Here is a 17,414-nt window from a genome sequence, read left to right as displayed (position 1 = left end):
ATACTCTTAAGAAAACATTTTCATATTTTTCTCCTGTGCACTTTTTATTATGTGGTGCTATAATTCATATATATACTTTTTTTTGTTTTGGTATAAAAGGCAATAATAATAAGTATATAGAAATATAAATGTGTATATATCTCATGAGTAATGAAAGCAATAAAAACTCTATCAAAAATTTATGAAATTTAAATTTTTACCTTTGAATTGAAATTAGAAATAAATTAGATATCTTAAGAAAATAGTTAAAATGTGAAAGTGTAGATACATACAAAACTATAATATAGAGTAGAAATGGATGGTACAATGTAACATTTTAATCATGAAATATATCAAGAGATTTTGCTGCTAGGGTATAATGCTAGACGGAGTAATTTAAAGGATGAAATTCTTGTAATAATTCTAGAGCATAAACACACATTTTGCATTGAAGAATCATGTATGTTAATATCTGTTTTGTCACATCATGTAATCTCAGTTTTATAAGTACCACCCACCTCAAGTGTTGTTTGAGGTAGTCTGAATGAAAAGGTAAAGTAATGGATTGAGTAAAATTTGAACACCCACTAGAATTCACATATGCTAAAATTGTTATGTATGTCACTGCCAATTTTTCTATATAGAGCTTGATGTTCATTATGTGGTGTTAAATAATAGCAGGGAGGATTGAGAACCATCAGCTACTTCAGCTGATGCTTGACTGTGGGAATAATCAATTTTTTGTTGTCATGAATTATATCAAATAAAACCTTCTTGATCATAGCTAGTACAGTATAGGCACTGTAATATGAACAAAAAGTTTCTTAAGCCATTTATAAGGATAGGACTTAAATAAATAGACTGTTTAAAAAATGAAGGATTTTAAATATAACTCACTAAAATTACCCCAAACACAAGCATTTTTGATTGATAAAGTATATACTTATAAAAGGCAGTTAATTCAAATGACAGATAGTTATTGCAAATTTTAATATATAACACTAAGTATAGCTTTGCATGCAACAACTTCAAATATTCACATTTGTCAGACTGGTCTGGCTTCTCTATGAAGCATTAACTACTTAGGTATTTTTTTATAATCATAGTTCCAAAAGGTGTAGAAGATTGTGTGTCTCAGATTCCCAGGGTCATTTAAAGAATTAACTTAGGCACAGCTAGTTTATCTAAGGGTTCTTGGATCTGCATTTTTGGAGAATGGATAAAGCTAGGGTTCCTTTAATTGACAAGCAGTTTAGGGTACAAACAAAGTAAGGCAAATAAAAATTAGAAAACATTATCTTTGACAAATAGTTGAGATTTGCAATTGGAACTTCTCAGAAAAATATTTGAGTTATGTATGCATGTAAGTTTAATGTTTTGTCCATTGGTATTATTATTTTGAGTTAGATGGGGATTCGTGGAAGGTTGGAAAGCTATACAATCCTGTTAACATTTAGAACCCCTATAGTCATAATGTGGCTTTAAGTAAAATCAAATAAAAATATAAATACTCAGAGTCAGCGCAAATAGCAAGTAAATGTCGAGTATTGAAAAAAGAAAAATATATATACATTTTTCAGGTAGAAAAAAAATGCTGAGGTGTTATGTTTAATAGAAGTAGCAAAGCTGAAGGAGGCAGGCATTCACTTCTAACCCTCAAATTGTTAAGACATTCTAGTGTGCTTGCTAATTCTATGGATAATCTGAATGTATATTTTCTAAAAGTGAACATTTTTGGGAGCATCCAGGTCCCATACTATAAATATGAACCTGATTTCTTTTATTTATTTGCTTATTGATCTTTTTTTTTTCAAATCTATAAGGCACTTCTTCAACATTTCTACAGTAGAAATTGTGAACATATAGGTGATCATACATTATTTTCTCTGTGAGCATCTAAGGCCAGGCAAAATTAATACACTATAGATCCAACATTCAGAACTACGTAGGATTTGAAAGCCTAAACTGTTTCAGCTATAAAAAACTGCTGTGAAGGTAGGACACTTTGTTAGAAACCAAGAGTTATCTAAAATCAGCTCATTTCCTCTTTCTTTGTGATATTTGGAACCATCCTCAAAACAAGCAAGCTTGAGGCAAGCTTGAGGCAAGCTTGGATCAAACAGGATACCACTAGTCATTCTTGATAACCTCAGCACCCCTGCAACCAACATGAACTTCTAAATAATATCCCAAAATGTGGCACTCCCTGTAACTAGAATGTATACCAGAAGACATACCACATCAACTCTCCCAAAAGTTTTGTATATTTCTTTCTCTCTGAAAGGAGGCTAGAATGATCTATCATCAGCAATGCAATTTCCAGAAAACATAAAAGGATTTCTTTACTTCTTTGAGTGTTAAGACATCACTAAAAGGTTGAACTATAACTAGTTGAACCAGTTATAGTTGGTAATGCTTCAACAACTGTAATATCACCACAAACATTGTTATGTGAAACTATGAGATCTCACAATTGAAAAGTCTATGAAAGTTGCATGATCTCATTCTAAAGAAAACAACACACTATAATAAGAAGTCCTTACATGTGTGTTAATGACTGTTTAGTTCAGTATTTATTGAATTACTTTTTCTTGTTTGTCTATAGTCACAGTGGCTTAAGAATTGAAGGGGTTGGTGGTGGAGAGTGAAACTATTATTATAAAATGTATGCAACCCAAGTAGTTTCTAAGGAATCATTTTTCCTCTAAAACATGACCCTTTTGTGCCGCAGTCTCTGGCTGGGCACAAATCACGAGTCTCCACACAGCTTGTAGATTCAAACAGCAATTCTTTATTCCCGAACTCACACCGGCCGTCTACAAACACGTTCTGGGGGAATCCACGTTCTCTGCCCAAATCCACTCTCTCTCAAATCCACTCCTGCCTAAATCCACACCGCATGGGCTTCTGTCTCTCAAAAAATACTGTCTGACCCTAAGCACTCAAGAGGAACTCAGCAGCAGGATACGCCCTATTCCAAAAGAGGAACACCCTAATCTCCTATTACTAAACCGCCCTATTCTAAAGGGGAAACACCCTACTCTCCTATTATGCTAAACTGCCCTATTCTAAAGGGGGAACACCCTAAACACGGATCCTGCCCTGGTCCTTGAGCAAGGTCACCTTTCAGAAGTCCTTCCACTAGACAGCATGGGAGTAAGCTGGCAAGGAATTTGTCATACCTACTTGGCTGATGGCTCCCAGCACTTTTGCTTTATAAATATATATGATCATCTGCTGATTTTGTTATACTTGACAACTTTTATCCTTTAATACAAAACATGAAGCAGAATCCTCCATTTCTGTGCTTGAGACTACAGGTATCCCCTTGTTAACACTGGAGGTAAATAGATTGTAAAAGATAAAACACAAATTCTGACCTTGGAAATTTGGATTGGGTTTTATATTTGTAAACATATACATATGTTTTACTCTTTCATTGTAATTACTCTAAAGAGAGATGTTAAGTGGTTCTATATGACAGAAACAAATAAATAATATTTACAACAGATATTTAAGTAACATCAACTCAACACACTAGTGGAGATAAAATTATTATAATAACGTTAAAAATGTTTTTTTTCTAATTCATTTAAAATACCTTTGAACTGAGTACATCATCTATTTTGATCAAATTTTATTCCTGTTTGAATATTTAGAATTTCATCTGTACAGTATTAATCCATTTAGATATATTTTAAATTGTTAAATTGATTATTATTGCCATTATTCTATGTCTACATTTTTATCATCTCTTACCTTTATTCTGCTACTAAGCAAACAAAATGTACTTAGAAAAACATTTTTAAAATGCATTATTGTGTTCTGGATGTTTCCCTTGCTAACTATAGAGGAAAATGCCTTAAAGGCAAAATTTTATTTAGGAAAGAAATGAATATGTGGAACACCTCTATTATCTTCAGTCACTAGTACATAAGTGTAAAACAGGATTTTATTTTGAGAAAAATGTTCCTTTTCTAGGTATATGGATTTCTTCCCAATTCCATCTAATGTTACTACTGACTTTCTGTTTGAGAAAAGTGCCAATTATTTCCACTCAGAAGAAGCTCCTAAAAGAGCTGCTTCCCTAGTCCCCAAAGCCAAGATCATCAGCATTCTCATTGACCCATCAGACCGAGCATACTCCTGGTACCAGGTAAGGGTAAACAAGTCAAACTGGGGGAAGGGGCGCGTGGACAATGGAAGATCATTTTTAGCAATAGCCTCCATCTCAGGTATTAACAAAAGAGAAGATCTGCTAGTTGGATGGTATCAGCAGAAAAGTAGATGACTTTTCCTAAAAAAAAAAAAAAAAACAAACAAAACAAAACAAAAAACCACCTTTCTGTGTTAATCTTTTATTAATGTATTTAACAAAATGTGTTAATACAAGAAAGAAATTAAATTGAAATATAACAAACGAAATATACACACATTTGTGTTTGTGTGTAGAGATATTCATCTATTTCCATACCCTCTGTTCTTCTATACATCTGTATTTTAAGCATGCATTTTAAAATCATGAATTTTCATCCAATACATCTATATTATATAAAGGGCTAAACAGCAAAATTTCATGTTTTAAATGTTGTAAGGTCTTTTGTGACTCTGTAATTGTATTTTGAAAATAGCCATAGATGATGTTAATGAAAGAGCATGGTTGTGTTCCAGTAGAATTTTATAAACAAAAACAGACTCTAGGCATCCATAGATTATTGCCCCAGTTCTGAAAGAATCTAAATAAATGTTTGTACTCTAGAAGTAACTTAGAGACAAACTTATATAAGAAATCTTCATCACTGGAAGCCCAATCTATCTAAACCTGTTCTAAGTCTCTTCTCATATAGTCATTGTCATTATGTTTCTGAGGTTGGTGAGAACTTAGCACAGATACAATCACTTTAAAATAATTTAACAGACTCTAATGATACTTGTATATAAAGTATATTTTATAATAAATCATTAAATAATAGAGAAAAAACTGTCCCAGTGATATTTTAATCACCAAATGGAAAAATTCAATAAAAGGCATTCAAAATTAAAAATAAGAATATAACAAAATCAGTATCTTGTCTCTATGATCCTTTGTTATCATTGCTCAACTTTTTAATTGAAAAATACCTATTATTTATATTTCCATCCATTCATCAATAATTTTAATGACAACTATGTGCCAAGTTTTGTTCTGAAAGTTATGGAACATATGTTAATAAATGTGGCTGCTATACTTGAGACTGGCTTTTACATAATTGGAGAAATGCTGTATGTATAAATAACCATATAAATTAGAAAGAAGTAAGTGATGGACTGATAGCATCATTCTGTGATAAAGTCCATCTTAAAGACTACAGGGAACAAGCTGGATTGATTAACTGGCTGCAGCAGAAATGCAGACCCCAGAAGAATCAGTACACATTCTCTGAAGAAGTGAAGGATTTATAAGGGGAGAAATTGAGGTGAGGTTGAAGTGATGGATTGTTCTGGGAAGGGTAAAACATAATTATGTATAAATAAATTATTAGCAGGCTAAAAAAACAGACTATGGTCTATATTTCTTTGAAACTATGAAGCTAAGATGAATGTGTAATATTGTGTATACAAAAACTCTTTGGGGGGTTTAATATAAGGTAATTTGGTGTGCTCTAAGTAACCCACAATTCCTCTGGTGAAGATCTGTGGGTTACTTAGAGCACAGCAAATTACCTTATATTAAACTCAGCAAATACTTACTTAGAGCACACCAAATTACCTTATATTAAGAGCTCAAATCCTCTCACCAGGGGTGGTTGGGATGTTCCACTGATATGATTTCAAATAGGACACTCCTTGAAATTATGATATTAAATTAAAGAATATAGTTTTTTAACACCAAGATACCTTTTGTTAGTTAACAAAAGCAGTTTTTTTTCAGGTTTACAAATAGAAGAAAAGGTTATTGGGAAAGATTTTGTGACAGGGGCAGAGTGAGGAAAGGTCATACAAGACAGAATTCTAGTTAGGTGTACTAAAAATTGGCAGATTTGATTTTGCACCTTTTACCCTTTCTACAGGAAATCTGGAGAAAAGAGAAATAAGCCTTAATTGACTCCAAAAGACAGAAGAAAATTGGAGCTTGGCAATCACTTAGCCTCTGAAAAATTGGGAATTTACAGAAAAAGAAGGTTTCAAGGATGCAAACTAACAAAACACTCTAAATATTGCAATTTGCTTCTCAACTAGCTGTGGTAAACATTTACAAACTTACCACTAAGCCTGAATATTTATTGGTCAATTTAAGGAAAAGATGATTTTCTCAAATCCATGGGCTGGTATCTGAGTCATTATGAAACACTTTCATATTTGGATTGCTGCTTTCTATATTTTCTGAACAATAAATGGTTCTGATTTACTGCAAAGGTTACCTTTAGATAAAATTATCTTGGCTTTCAGATGCTAGGTAATGTATGATAAAAATCTATGGATTTGGGATAATGTATATGTCAGAGTTTCTCCATTTTAAATAGCAAATAGGATTTTTTTTTCCTGATCTAAAAACTACATTACAAGGAAGAGCAAAAATTATTTGGGTGAACTAGTGCTTATGTATTACGGATATCCACTGAGCTTGATGAATGATTTTCTTATGGGCTGAAAAGGGGACATAATGTAGCTTTCAAAAGTTTACTTTCAGGTAAAATACATATACAAAGGGGAAAAAAAAACTCAGTAAAGTTGGTTAAGGAATTCTACCAATAAGAATTCATCCTCTATCAAATAAATCTTTAAAATACATACTCATCAGTGTCATAATTTTAAATTTTGATTCTCCAGGCAAACATTTTCATCCTTTATTAATTTCAAAATAAATAACTCTCCAGCAGTGAGGCACTCTTTCCTCTAGCTTAAGGACTTGTCAGAAAGATTGTTTTTTAATTATTTATGTTTATGTTTCAAGTTAGTTTAATTAACCACCTTTTTATCAGCATCAGCGATCACATGAAGACCCTGCAGCTCTGAAGTTTAGCTTCTACGAAGTAATCTCAGCCGGGCCCCATGCACCCACGGAGCTTAAAACCTTGCAGAAGAGATGTTTGGTCCCTGGGTGGTATGCCAGCCACATTGAGAGATGGCTTGCTTATTTCCCTCCCTTTCAGGTATGGAGCAATAAAAATTTACATCATGTAACAATCTCATTTAGTTGATGACATTGCCTCAAGGATAGAGGAAAATTTTACTCATTAAAACTACTAGCTTTTTACTTCTTACTTATAAATAATGGACTGTGGCAAAGAAAAATAGAGAGGCAAAGTAGAAAAGCAGTCTGATTTTTGGAAAGTATTTCAGAGTAATTTTCCCTGTTCCATTTTCTGGTGCCTTACCTGATTGTAAAGAGTTTCAATAGCTTCCTGATTAGATCCCTAATTCTTATTCTGACATAAATAAAGCTTGAAGGGAGCCTCTTAACTAAACAAGGCAAATATTGTTTTGCTTAATTAAGTGATGTTATTTTGCTTCTGAATCACCTTGTTGAAATTTTTGGAAGTCTTATGCTTTTATCACATTCCTTACTCTTTTTTGGGGGGCAGGGGGGGCATCAACTTAGGTTACCAAATCAAATCCTTTGGATTGTATAAACCATCTAGTCATGTCAGATGTGGTGTGTACTTGCACTTTTAAAACTGCAGTGTTCAATGTGATAGCTATTACCACTTAATGTTAATTCAATTTGTATTAATATTAAGAGAAATTAAAAATACAGTTTCTTATTTGTATTATCCACGTTCAAATGCTCAATAGTTACCTGTTAGCACAGCTATAAAGCATTCTTTATCACAGAAAGTTCTATTAAGTAATGCTAATCTAGACTGATAGAAATATTGGAAAATAGATATCGGCTGGAGTTTCATTACAGACTTTGTAACCTTCCATTCCGTCCTCAGTCATTTTATCTTGCTGGGTCCACTATCATCATAGTAACAAATTCTTCCCCTTAGTTTTTTGAGAAACTATGTACATGCATTGGTTCTCTGAGAATTCTTACCTTCTCCATATGAATTATCAAAGTATTTCTTCAAATTTTACATTGCTACTCCTGAATGGAATTGTAAAACGTGGCATGTCTTCTTTCTTATTACATTTGGGCTTATTTTGAACATTCTTTTCTTTTCCACAGTGCTCCTTTCCAATATTGATGATGGAATAACTGCTTTTTTTTTTCTTGGCTTATATTTGTGATTTTGCAGTTAAATTTCTAAGCTCTCTTGGTCCCCACAATTAGCTTTTTGCTTTTAAAGTGTTTGTAGGAATTCTCAGGTAACAAAAATGAATGTGCTTAATTAGCATGATTTATTTCTTGGTTCAGGCCATTAACAAGTACTGTGTGATTATATCTAATAATGATGCATGCAATTCTCCTTAGGACCTTGTTTCTGAATAAACAGGAAATTTTTTATTTTACAGTTAACATGTCTTTTTTCAACATTAATTAAATAATAATAATAATTGTTATTATTTTGGTGATTTAGTTGCTAATTATCGATGGGCAACAACTAAGAACTGATCCTGCTACAGTAATGGATGAAGTACAGAAGTTTCTAGGAGTCTCTCCTCATTATAATTACTCAGAAGCTTTAACGTAAGTTTGTATTCTCATTAATTATTTAAAATTTCAGCAGGGAAATAATTTTAAGAAACTGTAGTTTGGTGGTGCAATTGTCAATTTATATGTTAACCATTTGGGGAAGAACAATTAAAACACTGTGATGAAGAAAGGTCCTAAATCATCTGTTTACTCCTAAATATGCAGATTTCTCCTGGAAGAAAAGTGGAGGAAAAAAATGTGATTCTAAAAACCAACAGCAAACCTTAAAAGTAGACTTGAAATAAGTTCATAAAAGTTGACATATTTAACAGACAATATTTCAACCTCTTGGATGTATGAAGAGGAGATTAGATAATTTTGGAACTGGCCTTTTTTGCAGTTTTCAGAAACAATGTCATACAGGCAGAAATAATCCAATACGTGACAGCATAGGCAGAGAGAGAGAGAGACAGAGACAGAGAGAGAGACAGAGAGAGGAGAGGGAGGGAGAAAGAGAGATGTACTATTATTGTTCTATTGCAGTAGTTTTATTTTTTACCTTTGTCTCTATGTAAAATAAATGTGACCTTGTCATCCTTTCTTCAGAGACCTCAGCAGTTAAAAGCAATGATTTGTTTGTTTGTTTGTTTGGGTAGTTATTTTTATTTTTTCTTGATTTCCTCTGATCTTCCTTGGTAATTGACTCCAAGGGGGTCAAGAGACGCATTAGAATTTAAGAAAGGACTCACTGTTGAATTGTCATATGCCTGAGAGTAACAATGCACTTCCAGTGAGTTTTTTTTTTTTCATATTTTCTTGTGATCATCATTGACACACCTTGTGAAAACCACTAGTGCACTTGTAGAATATTTGGAGGTTTCATGTCACTTTCTTAGGTCTAACATAGTCTTCTTTCACCCGATAGCCTTTGCAGTTGTTTATCTGAACCCCATCTTCACAGTTTAGTTACTCTTCTTATAGTAACTCTGACAGTTGTTTCTGTGGTACTGTAGAAATATTGGGATGCCTATGAATACAAAATGTATATTCTCATAAATGTTATTTGTACCAAAAACTAAGAGATCCTTTATCTATTTTGGTATTATTTCTTATTTTCCTGCTATGATAGTGAATATCATCTTTTTAGTGTTTACATTCCTTTTTCAGCTTAAGACCCTTCCTTCCTTCCTTTATTAAGGATTTACTAAACAAAATCCAATATGAATTCTCAACCAATCACTTAAATACAGTGCATTACACAAAGTAGAATAAATGAATGAAACTAGGTATACACAAAGGTTTTTACAATACTCTCTTGGCATGAAAGAATGCTCCAATTTAAGAAGTCTCTAAACTGATTATTTTCAGTTTAGCAAATTCTACTATCAAAACTTATTTTCAAAAGCAATGGTAAAAATCCTCCATTTTCAAAGTGTTTTTTATTCCATTCCATGATTACTAAAGAAAATATTCTAGAATTCCAAAATTTATACCAACTAACTGGATAGTCTGGATCTTAAAATTACTTTTTATTGTCATAATGAATTTTAAAAGTCTTATTGAATATGTAAAAATAATCTGATTTTCTCAGTGAGTGTGGGTGTGGTTTGAAATGAGGACTATTAGCCTAAAACAATACATTTTGGAACTTTCTCATTCAAAAAAGTAAGTTACATTTTACAGCTTATTTCAGGGTATTTATTTATATCAAATGCATACTGCCTTAAAAGAGGGCCAGTATCCAGAGAGGCTGGGAGGCCTCATTTAAAAACTTTTGTCCAACAAAAACTTAATTCCTTAATTATGAACAATAGGATTGATATTGACACTAGTTTAGTTTTCAGGTTATGTGTTACATAGTGTTTTGAAAATAATTAAATATTTGAAAAAAATGAAGAAAATTAAAACTTGACATGAATTGTGCTAATGTGATAAATTAAAATTAAAAATATAAATTTTAAATTTTGCCACAAATATGTCCATTCACAATTATCACATAGGCATTGATGGCCATGACAGAAGTCTTCAATTCAGAAATACTAGTTACTTAAATACCTGAACATGATATCTCATTTCTCAGCCCATTAATATATTTGTTTAGTGAAACCAGACTGTGTTAAATAAAAATTTAATACAAAGTTACTTTGAAAACTTTGAAAACTTTGATGAATGGGAATTATTAATTTGAAAGTCAAAGATAGAATATAATTTTTCTTGTGTGTGTGTGTGTGTGTGTGTATTTTTTATGAGGCTTGGTTAAGTCATAAAGGACTGAAGATGCATTAAATTTAGAAAGACTTCAAATGTTTCTAATATCACATGCTGATAATCAAATTTATGTTGCCCAGGAGTTCTTTCTCAACTCACTGCAGATGAGTTTGGGTAAGAATCTACCGTATAAGACTTTTTAATAGCAAAACTAGTTGTCATAGTAACTAAAATCTGGTTATCCTTAGGATGACCTATGAAGAAGTATCTAGAAATGTTAAGTTTTGAATAGAAATATATTTACTAAACATATTTACTATACATACTAAATAATTTATATGTGTGTGTATATATATCCTCATAAAACTGTGTGATAAGTAGTATTAGCAAAATAGTACTATTTTTCAGGTAAAAATATTAGAGCATAGAAAAATTAAGCCAAAAATTACTCAGCAAGTAGTTTAAAGAGGCAGATTTGGAAATCAATTATTTCTGGAACCTACCCTGACCAATTTTAAGTTCTTCCCATTGTCACAAGATCCAGACAAAAACTATTGTGAATTTTTAGTAATAAATAGTATATCAACAGGAAGTACTTCCTTTCAAAACTGAAAGCTTAAAATGAGCTTTATAAGTTGTATCAGACATTGCTACAAACAGAATCTATCTCGCAACTCACTGAATTTTACATTATAAATAAATGTTTAATTATAGAGGTATGAAATTAAGGCCATATTGAGATACCAGTTTACACCCATTGCAATGGTTATAATCCAAAAGATAATATGTGATGTTGGCAAGAAAGTGGTGAAACTTGAAACTTTATATATTGCTAATGGTGGTGAGTGGCTACAGGAAGTAGATCTCTGGGGGCATGGCCTTGGGAACTATATCTGGTCCCTGGCTTCTTTCTCACTCTCTGCTTACTGGCTACCATGAACTGATCAACTTTCCTCCCCCGTACCCTTTTGCTATGATATTCTGCCTTATCTCAGATCCACAGTAATAGTTAGTCAACCATGAATTGAACTTTTAAACTCAAAATAAACTTTACCTCCTCTAAGTTGTGCTTGTCAGGTATTTTTGTCACAGTAATAAAAACTGATTAACAGGGTTATAATGAAGGTTCAAATAAAGAAATACAAAATATTTTGATAAACAAATATAAATTTAACATAATACTATTATTATTACAATTATAGTATGAAAATCCCATTTATAGATGGAATTACTTTAATATAGCTCTCATATTAAAAGAAGAAATTGTTTTATCTGGAAAATAATTAAATTTGGTTTATAGCTATAGAATTCTAAAAGTAATAACTCCATGGCACATCAAAATCTTTTCTCTCAAATCACCCTGTAGTTCTGTGATACACAGAAGTGATGAAGATTGATTTGTCATTTTTAAACCCTATAAAAATGGACTTAAAATTTATAAATATTTTGATACCAGATGAAGGAATTAGTCTTAATTTTTTACTAATAGGATATTTTTTACTGAAAAATTTTGTATTAAGAATTGGGCAAACTTAGAAATATGACAGAGGGACTGGAAATTCCTTATGACAAAATTAGCATGGAAATTAGAGTTTTCATTGTGCAAATCTTGCTCATAATTTTTATTAACTTTATGGATTTCAGGATTGTATGCTAACTTAAACATGGAACACTGGGTGGTAACCATAGACAGGTGAGACATGGCTGGAGGAAGTAGGTCTTTCTATACTATTTTATTCTTTATCATACAAGACTTTATGCAAAGAGATATAGTATAAAAGAAAAAAACCTTCCAGTTTTATTTGTTATAGATTGATATTCAAATAAAAATACTTATGTTATTGGTCATCATATCTTATAAACTACTTAAAAATAATTTCTTTAAGGTTTCTTTGGGGGTTTGTAATTTTTTAGGTTTGATTCTCATAAAGGTTTCTGGTGTCAGTTGCTGGAAGAAGGTAAAACAAAATGCCTTGGAAAGAGTAAAGGAAGAAAATATCCACCAATGGATTCTGATGTAAGTGTAGAGCTTAAAAATCTAAGCTATTTGTACAAAAGAATAAATAGTAACATCATATCTGTTTTCTTAGAAAAGTGATTAAGTCAAATTCAACTTTCTAAAATTTAAAAGTGACAATTGAGTTTTAGAATATCTATGTTTGTTTTTTTGATTTCTTCAATTATACAACATTACCTGTCATGCAACAATAAATGAAAACAATAGAATTTTTTCAATTTTGAATAAGGACAGAAAGATATCATCTCATTCTAAAAAGAATGATAGTGCACAGAAATTTCTACACTAAAAAGGTTAACTGAATCCAAGACAGGAAATATATCAACTAGAAATTGAAAATAGGATCAAAAAAAAGTTTCTATCTTTTGTCACCACAAAATTACTCCATAGTGGTAAGTATAGCCTAGATAATATTACTGTTATAATGTACTGAACTTTGAACTGTTTTTATGCTATTAAAATGAAAAAAATTAATACGTTTCCCAGATGTATAATATACTAATATATTACTCAGGTTTTTTTTTTTAAGAGAGAGAGATAGAGAATTTTTTTTAATGTTTATTTTTCAGTTTTTGGTGGACACAACATCTTTATTATATGTGGTGCTGAGGATCGAACCCAGTGCCCGGCGCATGCCAGGCGAGCGCGTTACCCCTTGAGTCACATCCCCAGCCCGATTACTCAGGTTTTAAGGAATGGAGATGTGTACATTATGGTACCTAGCACTTTGTTTATTCTGTTAAGTATCCTGAGATGATGAACACTTAATGCTATAGTTTTTTTTCAGGTTGAATATCCTGCATTTTTACTTTAGTACTTAATGCTCATGAAATTTATTCATATTTTCATTTCATAATCAGCCTACTTAAAATATAGTTTGGCTATTAGAATGCAGGAAGATTATGATTATATATTATAATTACATGAATTAATAAAAACATATATATATTTAGAACTCAGAAACTAAAGTATTTGGGTTTTTCCCCACAATATTTAATACCTTATGTTAACTGACAATCTGAGGTTGTCTGAGAATCCTTAGGTAATCTGAATTTATTTGAAAATTATATCTAACAGGACTTTGAGAACTATTTGTTGTATCAGGCCTGATAGAGATATGGCCTATAATCAAAAAGCTCATACTTAAATTCTGTATCAAAGACATTAGGAAAGGAGAACTTTCACTGTTTTGATAAAGAATTTACATTCTCTGAATTCTAATTTTATTTGGTTGATAAAAATATACCCTCATAGCACTATAAAATAATCCTAATACATTAAAAGAGTTTGAAGGGACATTTCTATACTACTTCAAGAGAGCAATGCAAAATTTATTGTTTTTATGTCAAACTTTGTACAAAATTTATTTATTAAAGTTACAACATTTAAAAGATACCATATTATGTTTTTCTTAACATATTATTTTACTCTGGTCTCACATAGACACACTGAGATAAAATACAAAATTTAGTGGTAAAGAACTTTTCAAGATATCAATTTTAAATCTCTCTACAAGGTTACTGTGAAGTACATAATGAATTTATTGGAGTACATACTGAATTTATTGTAACAAACCATCTTTTGATATGAATAGCTTACCTATATGTTTCCCAGAGTAAAACCTACCAAATTGAAGGGGCTAAAGTGTCTGGTTTGGTCATATGGTTTTCAGAGAAAGGTAAATATAAAGGGCCTCAAAAATGTCAACAAAACACTATGGGCTAAATAAACAGTTCACCTGCTTAATACAAATTTTAATCCAGATCTGATATACTTGATGATTATTTAATCATAGTCAAAATGTATAAAATATACATTAATAAACAAAATTGAATGTACTTTTATCTCTCCCTCCCCACTCAGAGCAGAGCATTTCTATCAAGCTACTATCGGGATCACAATGTGGAACTCTCAAAGCTGCTACACAAACTGGGGCAACCTCTCCCATCTTGGTTGAGACAAGAACTGCAGAAAGTGAGATAGCATTGAGAGAAAACTTGTTGAGGATTCATCTTTTCCAAAGTTTTCAGAAGCTACCAAAAGATGATCAAAATATACCTCTTCAAATAAGAAGAAAGGACAAGGCTCCTTCCATGTGCTGGCATGTGGATTATTAGAAAAAAAAAAAAAAAGGACAAGAAAAATATCTGTTACAATCCTTGAGGCCTATGGCCTACTGCTTAACGCTCATCCAAGCCTGTGAGATTGTCATAGACTACTTACTGTGCACTCATGTGTAAGTCAGTAGCAGCAAACATAAATAACAAACACAAATGCAAAAAGGTCCATTTCATATTAATATTTACACTTTGATATGTCAACTAAGATTGTGTCTACAGATTTTAGACTACTGTTTGCCTGTAATTTTTTTTAATCTTTGATTCTATGAGGCATCCTTCAAAATAAGAACCAAAATAAACCTCACAATATAACATAAAATTCCAGAAGCATAATACATAAAAAAAAACACTTGTCAGAACTTAAATCTACTGAAGTATTTAGAAAGAATTGTAAATTATAATTTGTGCTAGATCAGAGAGTGGAAAAGCTATACATGTGCTTTATCTGCATAAAAAAGAGAAGTACTGTAGCAAAAAAAGAAAAGTGATTTGTCATATATATAGTCTAGTTCATTTATGTAAAAATTACTAACTCTTCCATTGTAAGGTAACTATTATACTGAAATACATATTGTAAATTTGTTGGATGATACGTAGAAACACACTGAGTACGCCAAAATAGTAAATGATAATGTAAGTGTACTGACTGAATCCTCTATAAAGGAGAAAGGATAGGGGTCTAAAGATATATCATTGAGAACTCTATACCCACTTGCTGTGTGCTACAAATCTATTCCAGCAGTCCTCTCTAGTTCTACAGAAATGCATGCAGAGTCTCTGAGATATGTGTCATCTCTGGTAACAAACCATCTTTTGATATGAATAGCTTACATATATGTTTCCCAGAGTAAAACCTACCAAATTAAAACTAAGGACAGCTTCCCTAGATGATATGTTCAAATTGTTTACACTTATATTATTACAAAGCTACATTTTTCCTGTAGTCCAAAATAAAATTGTATAATGTCAGATTTGTAATAAAACAGAAATTAATATTTGATTTATAATCTGATATTTGAAATGATAATTGTAATACAAAGCAGAGAAAAATAAGAATAAAATCCCATTTTTTAAATTATTTCACATATTACTGTCACAGAAGATAACAGAACACAGTTAAATTTATGGATAGCTACAAAATTAAATGAAGGAAGTACACAGATGAGCATCACATGACTCTTGAAGTATATTTATACTTACTTACTGAAGTATTTAAAAAGGAAAAGATTTAAAATAAATCAACTTTTTTGTATTAATATTTACTTAATTTTTAGATTACTTCACATACACACAAAATTTAAATAGTAAATAAATTCCCTAATATGATTACATGTCTTTATAAAAAATCCTTAAAGGTATGATTAAAAAATATATATGCAAGGAAACTACTATTTTCATTGTCACTATAATGTGTAAAACTAACTCTGCATAATAATTATAAAACAAAATGTTTGATCCTTATACTTGCTGTAATTTTAAATATACATTATAATTATCAATTAAATGTTATTTTGAGATCTTATGTACTCCCCAAATACATTAATTTTTAAACAAAGAGCGGAAAGAATTGGAAGAAAAACAATTGTAAGACCCTTAGTAAAAAGCAAAAGCAAAATCACTTAAACAAACATGAGAAATTCAGTCTTTATGCCTACTGTTGACTCTTTCAAAGCAATACATGCCAAACATACTAAAATAAATTATAATAATCTTTCATCTCTATTAATTTAAGAAAATTGACTTAAGAAGGATGCAATGAGAGAAGGCTGCAGCAGTTACATACAGTGTCTTGTTTTTATTTGTCAACATTTTTGTTGATAAAAGAAAAAAGGAAAGTTGATACATATATGCTTTAAAGATGAGATGTACCTTTAAATTTCTGAATAAGTTGTGAATGGTATCCTTTTGTCAAGGTAAATTGACTTGACTGAACAATTCATCCTTTGAAATAATTGTTTATACTCAGTGCTTGTATAATGAAAGGAGAAAAAAGGGAAGATATAGCATCAAGATTAACTCCATCACAAAGTATGGAGTTTGATGCTACATACAGTTGCAAGGGTTTGAAAGGATTTTTGACCACTCAGCGTGTGTTTTGAATATAGTATCAAATTCCAGAAGATGTGCATATTTTCCACACTGTATATTCCAGTCAGTCATGCTATTCTGAAACTAACATAAATACACATGAGAAAAGACTGAGAGAGAACATGATTTAAAAATTGCTTTGTATAGAATTCCCTTTTTCATTGCTTAAAATATGAAACTTCCTCAGGAAGAAATGAAATGGTTATTTCCCTGTTTATAGCTATAATATTTGTCATTCACATTGAATGAAAATTACTGAAAACATTTTTTTTCTCTGCGTTTTTTTTTAAAGAAAAAAAAACTGGATATAACTCTGATAGTAGCATGGTATCTTATGTAAAACAATAAACTCTTATAAGAAAATGAAGATTTTGGGACTAGTGATTTTAGGCAAGAAGTAGGTACTTGATAATTTTGCCTGGGAGGCAGTGGGAAGTGGTAA

At 31.2% G+C, this 17,414-nt stretch overlaps 1 protein-coding gene across 1 annotated transcript in view; it reads left to right on the top strand.

Annotated features, from left to right (window-relative positions):
- Positions 1–14,747, top strand: part of LOC143406187 (bifunctional heparan sulfate N-deacetylase/N-sulfotransferase 3) — a 139,786-nt gene extending 125,039 nt beyond the window's left edge. The window contains exons 9-13 of the mRNA XM_076864827.1: positions 3,961–4,135; positions 6,942–7,112; positions 8,484–8,593; positions 12,662–12,764; positions 14,628–14,747. Coding sequence (XP_076720942.1) covers positions 3,961–4,135; positions 6,942–7,112; positions 8,484–8,593; positions 12,662–12,764; positions 14,628–14,747 — 679 coding nt within the window. The remainder of the gene's footprint in view (positions 1–3,960; positions 4,136–6,941; positions 7,113–8,483; positions 8,594–12,661; positions 12,765–14,627) is intronic.
- The last annotated feature ends 2,667 nt before the right edge of the window (positions 14,748–17,414 follow it).

This window comes from Callospermophilus lateralis, chromosome 8 (assembly GCF_048772815.1).
Source record: "Callospermophilus lateralis isolate mCalLat2 chromosome 8, mCalLat2.hap1, whole genome shotgun sequence".
Lineage (NCBI taxonomy): Eukaryota > Metazoa > Chordata > Mammalia > Rodentia > Sciuridae > Callospermophilus > Callospermophilus lateralis.
This window is presented reverse-complemented; position numbering and strand designations above follow the sequence as displayed.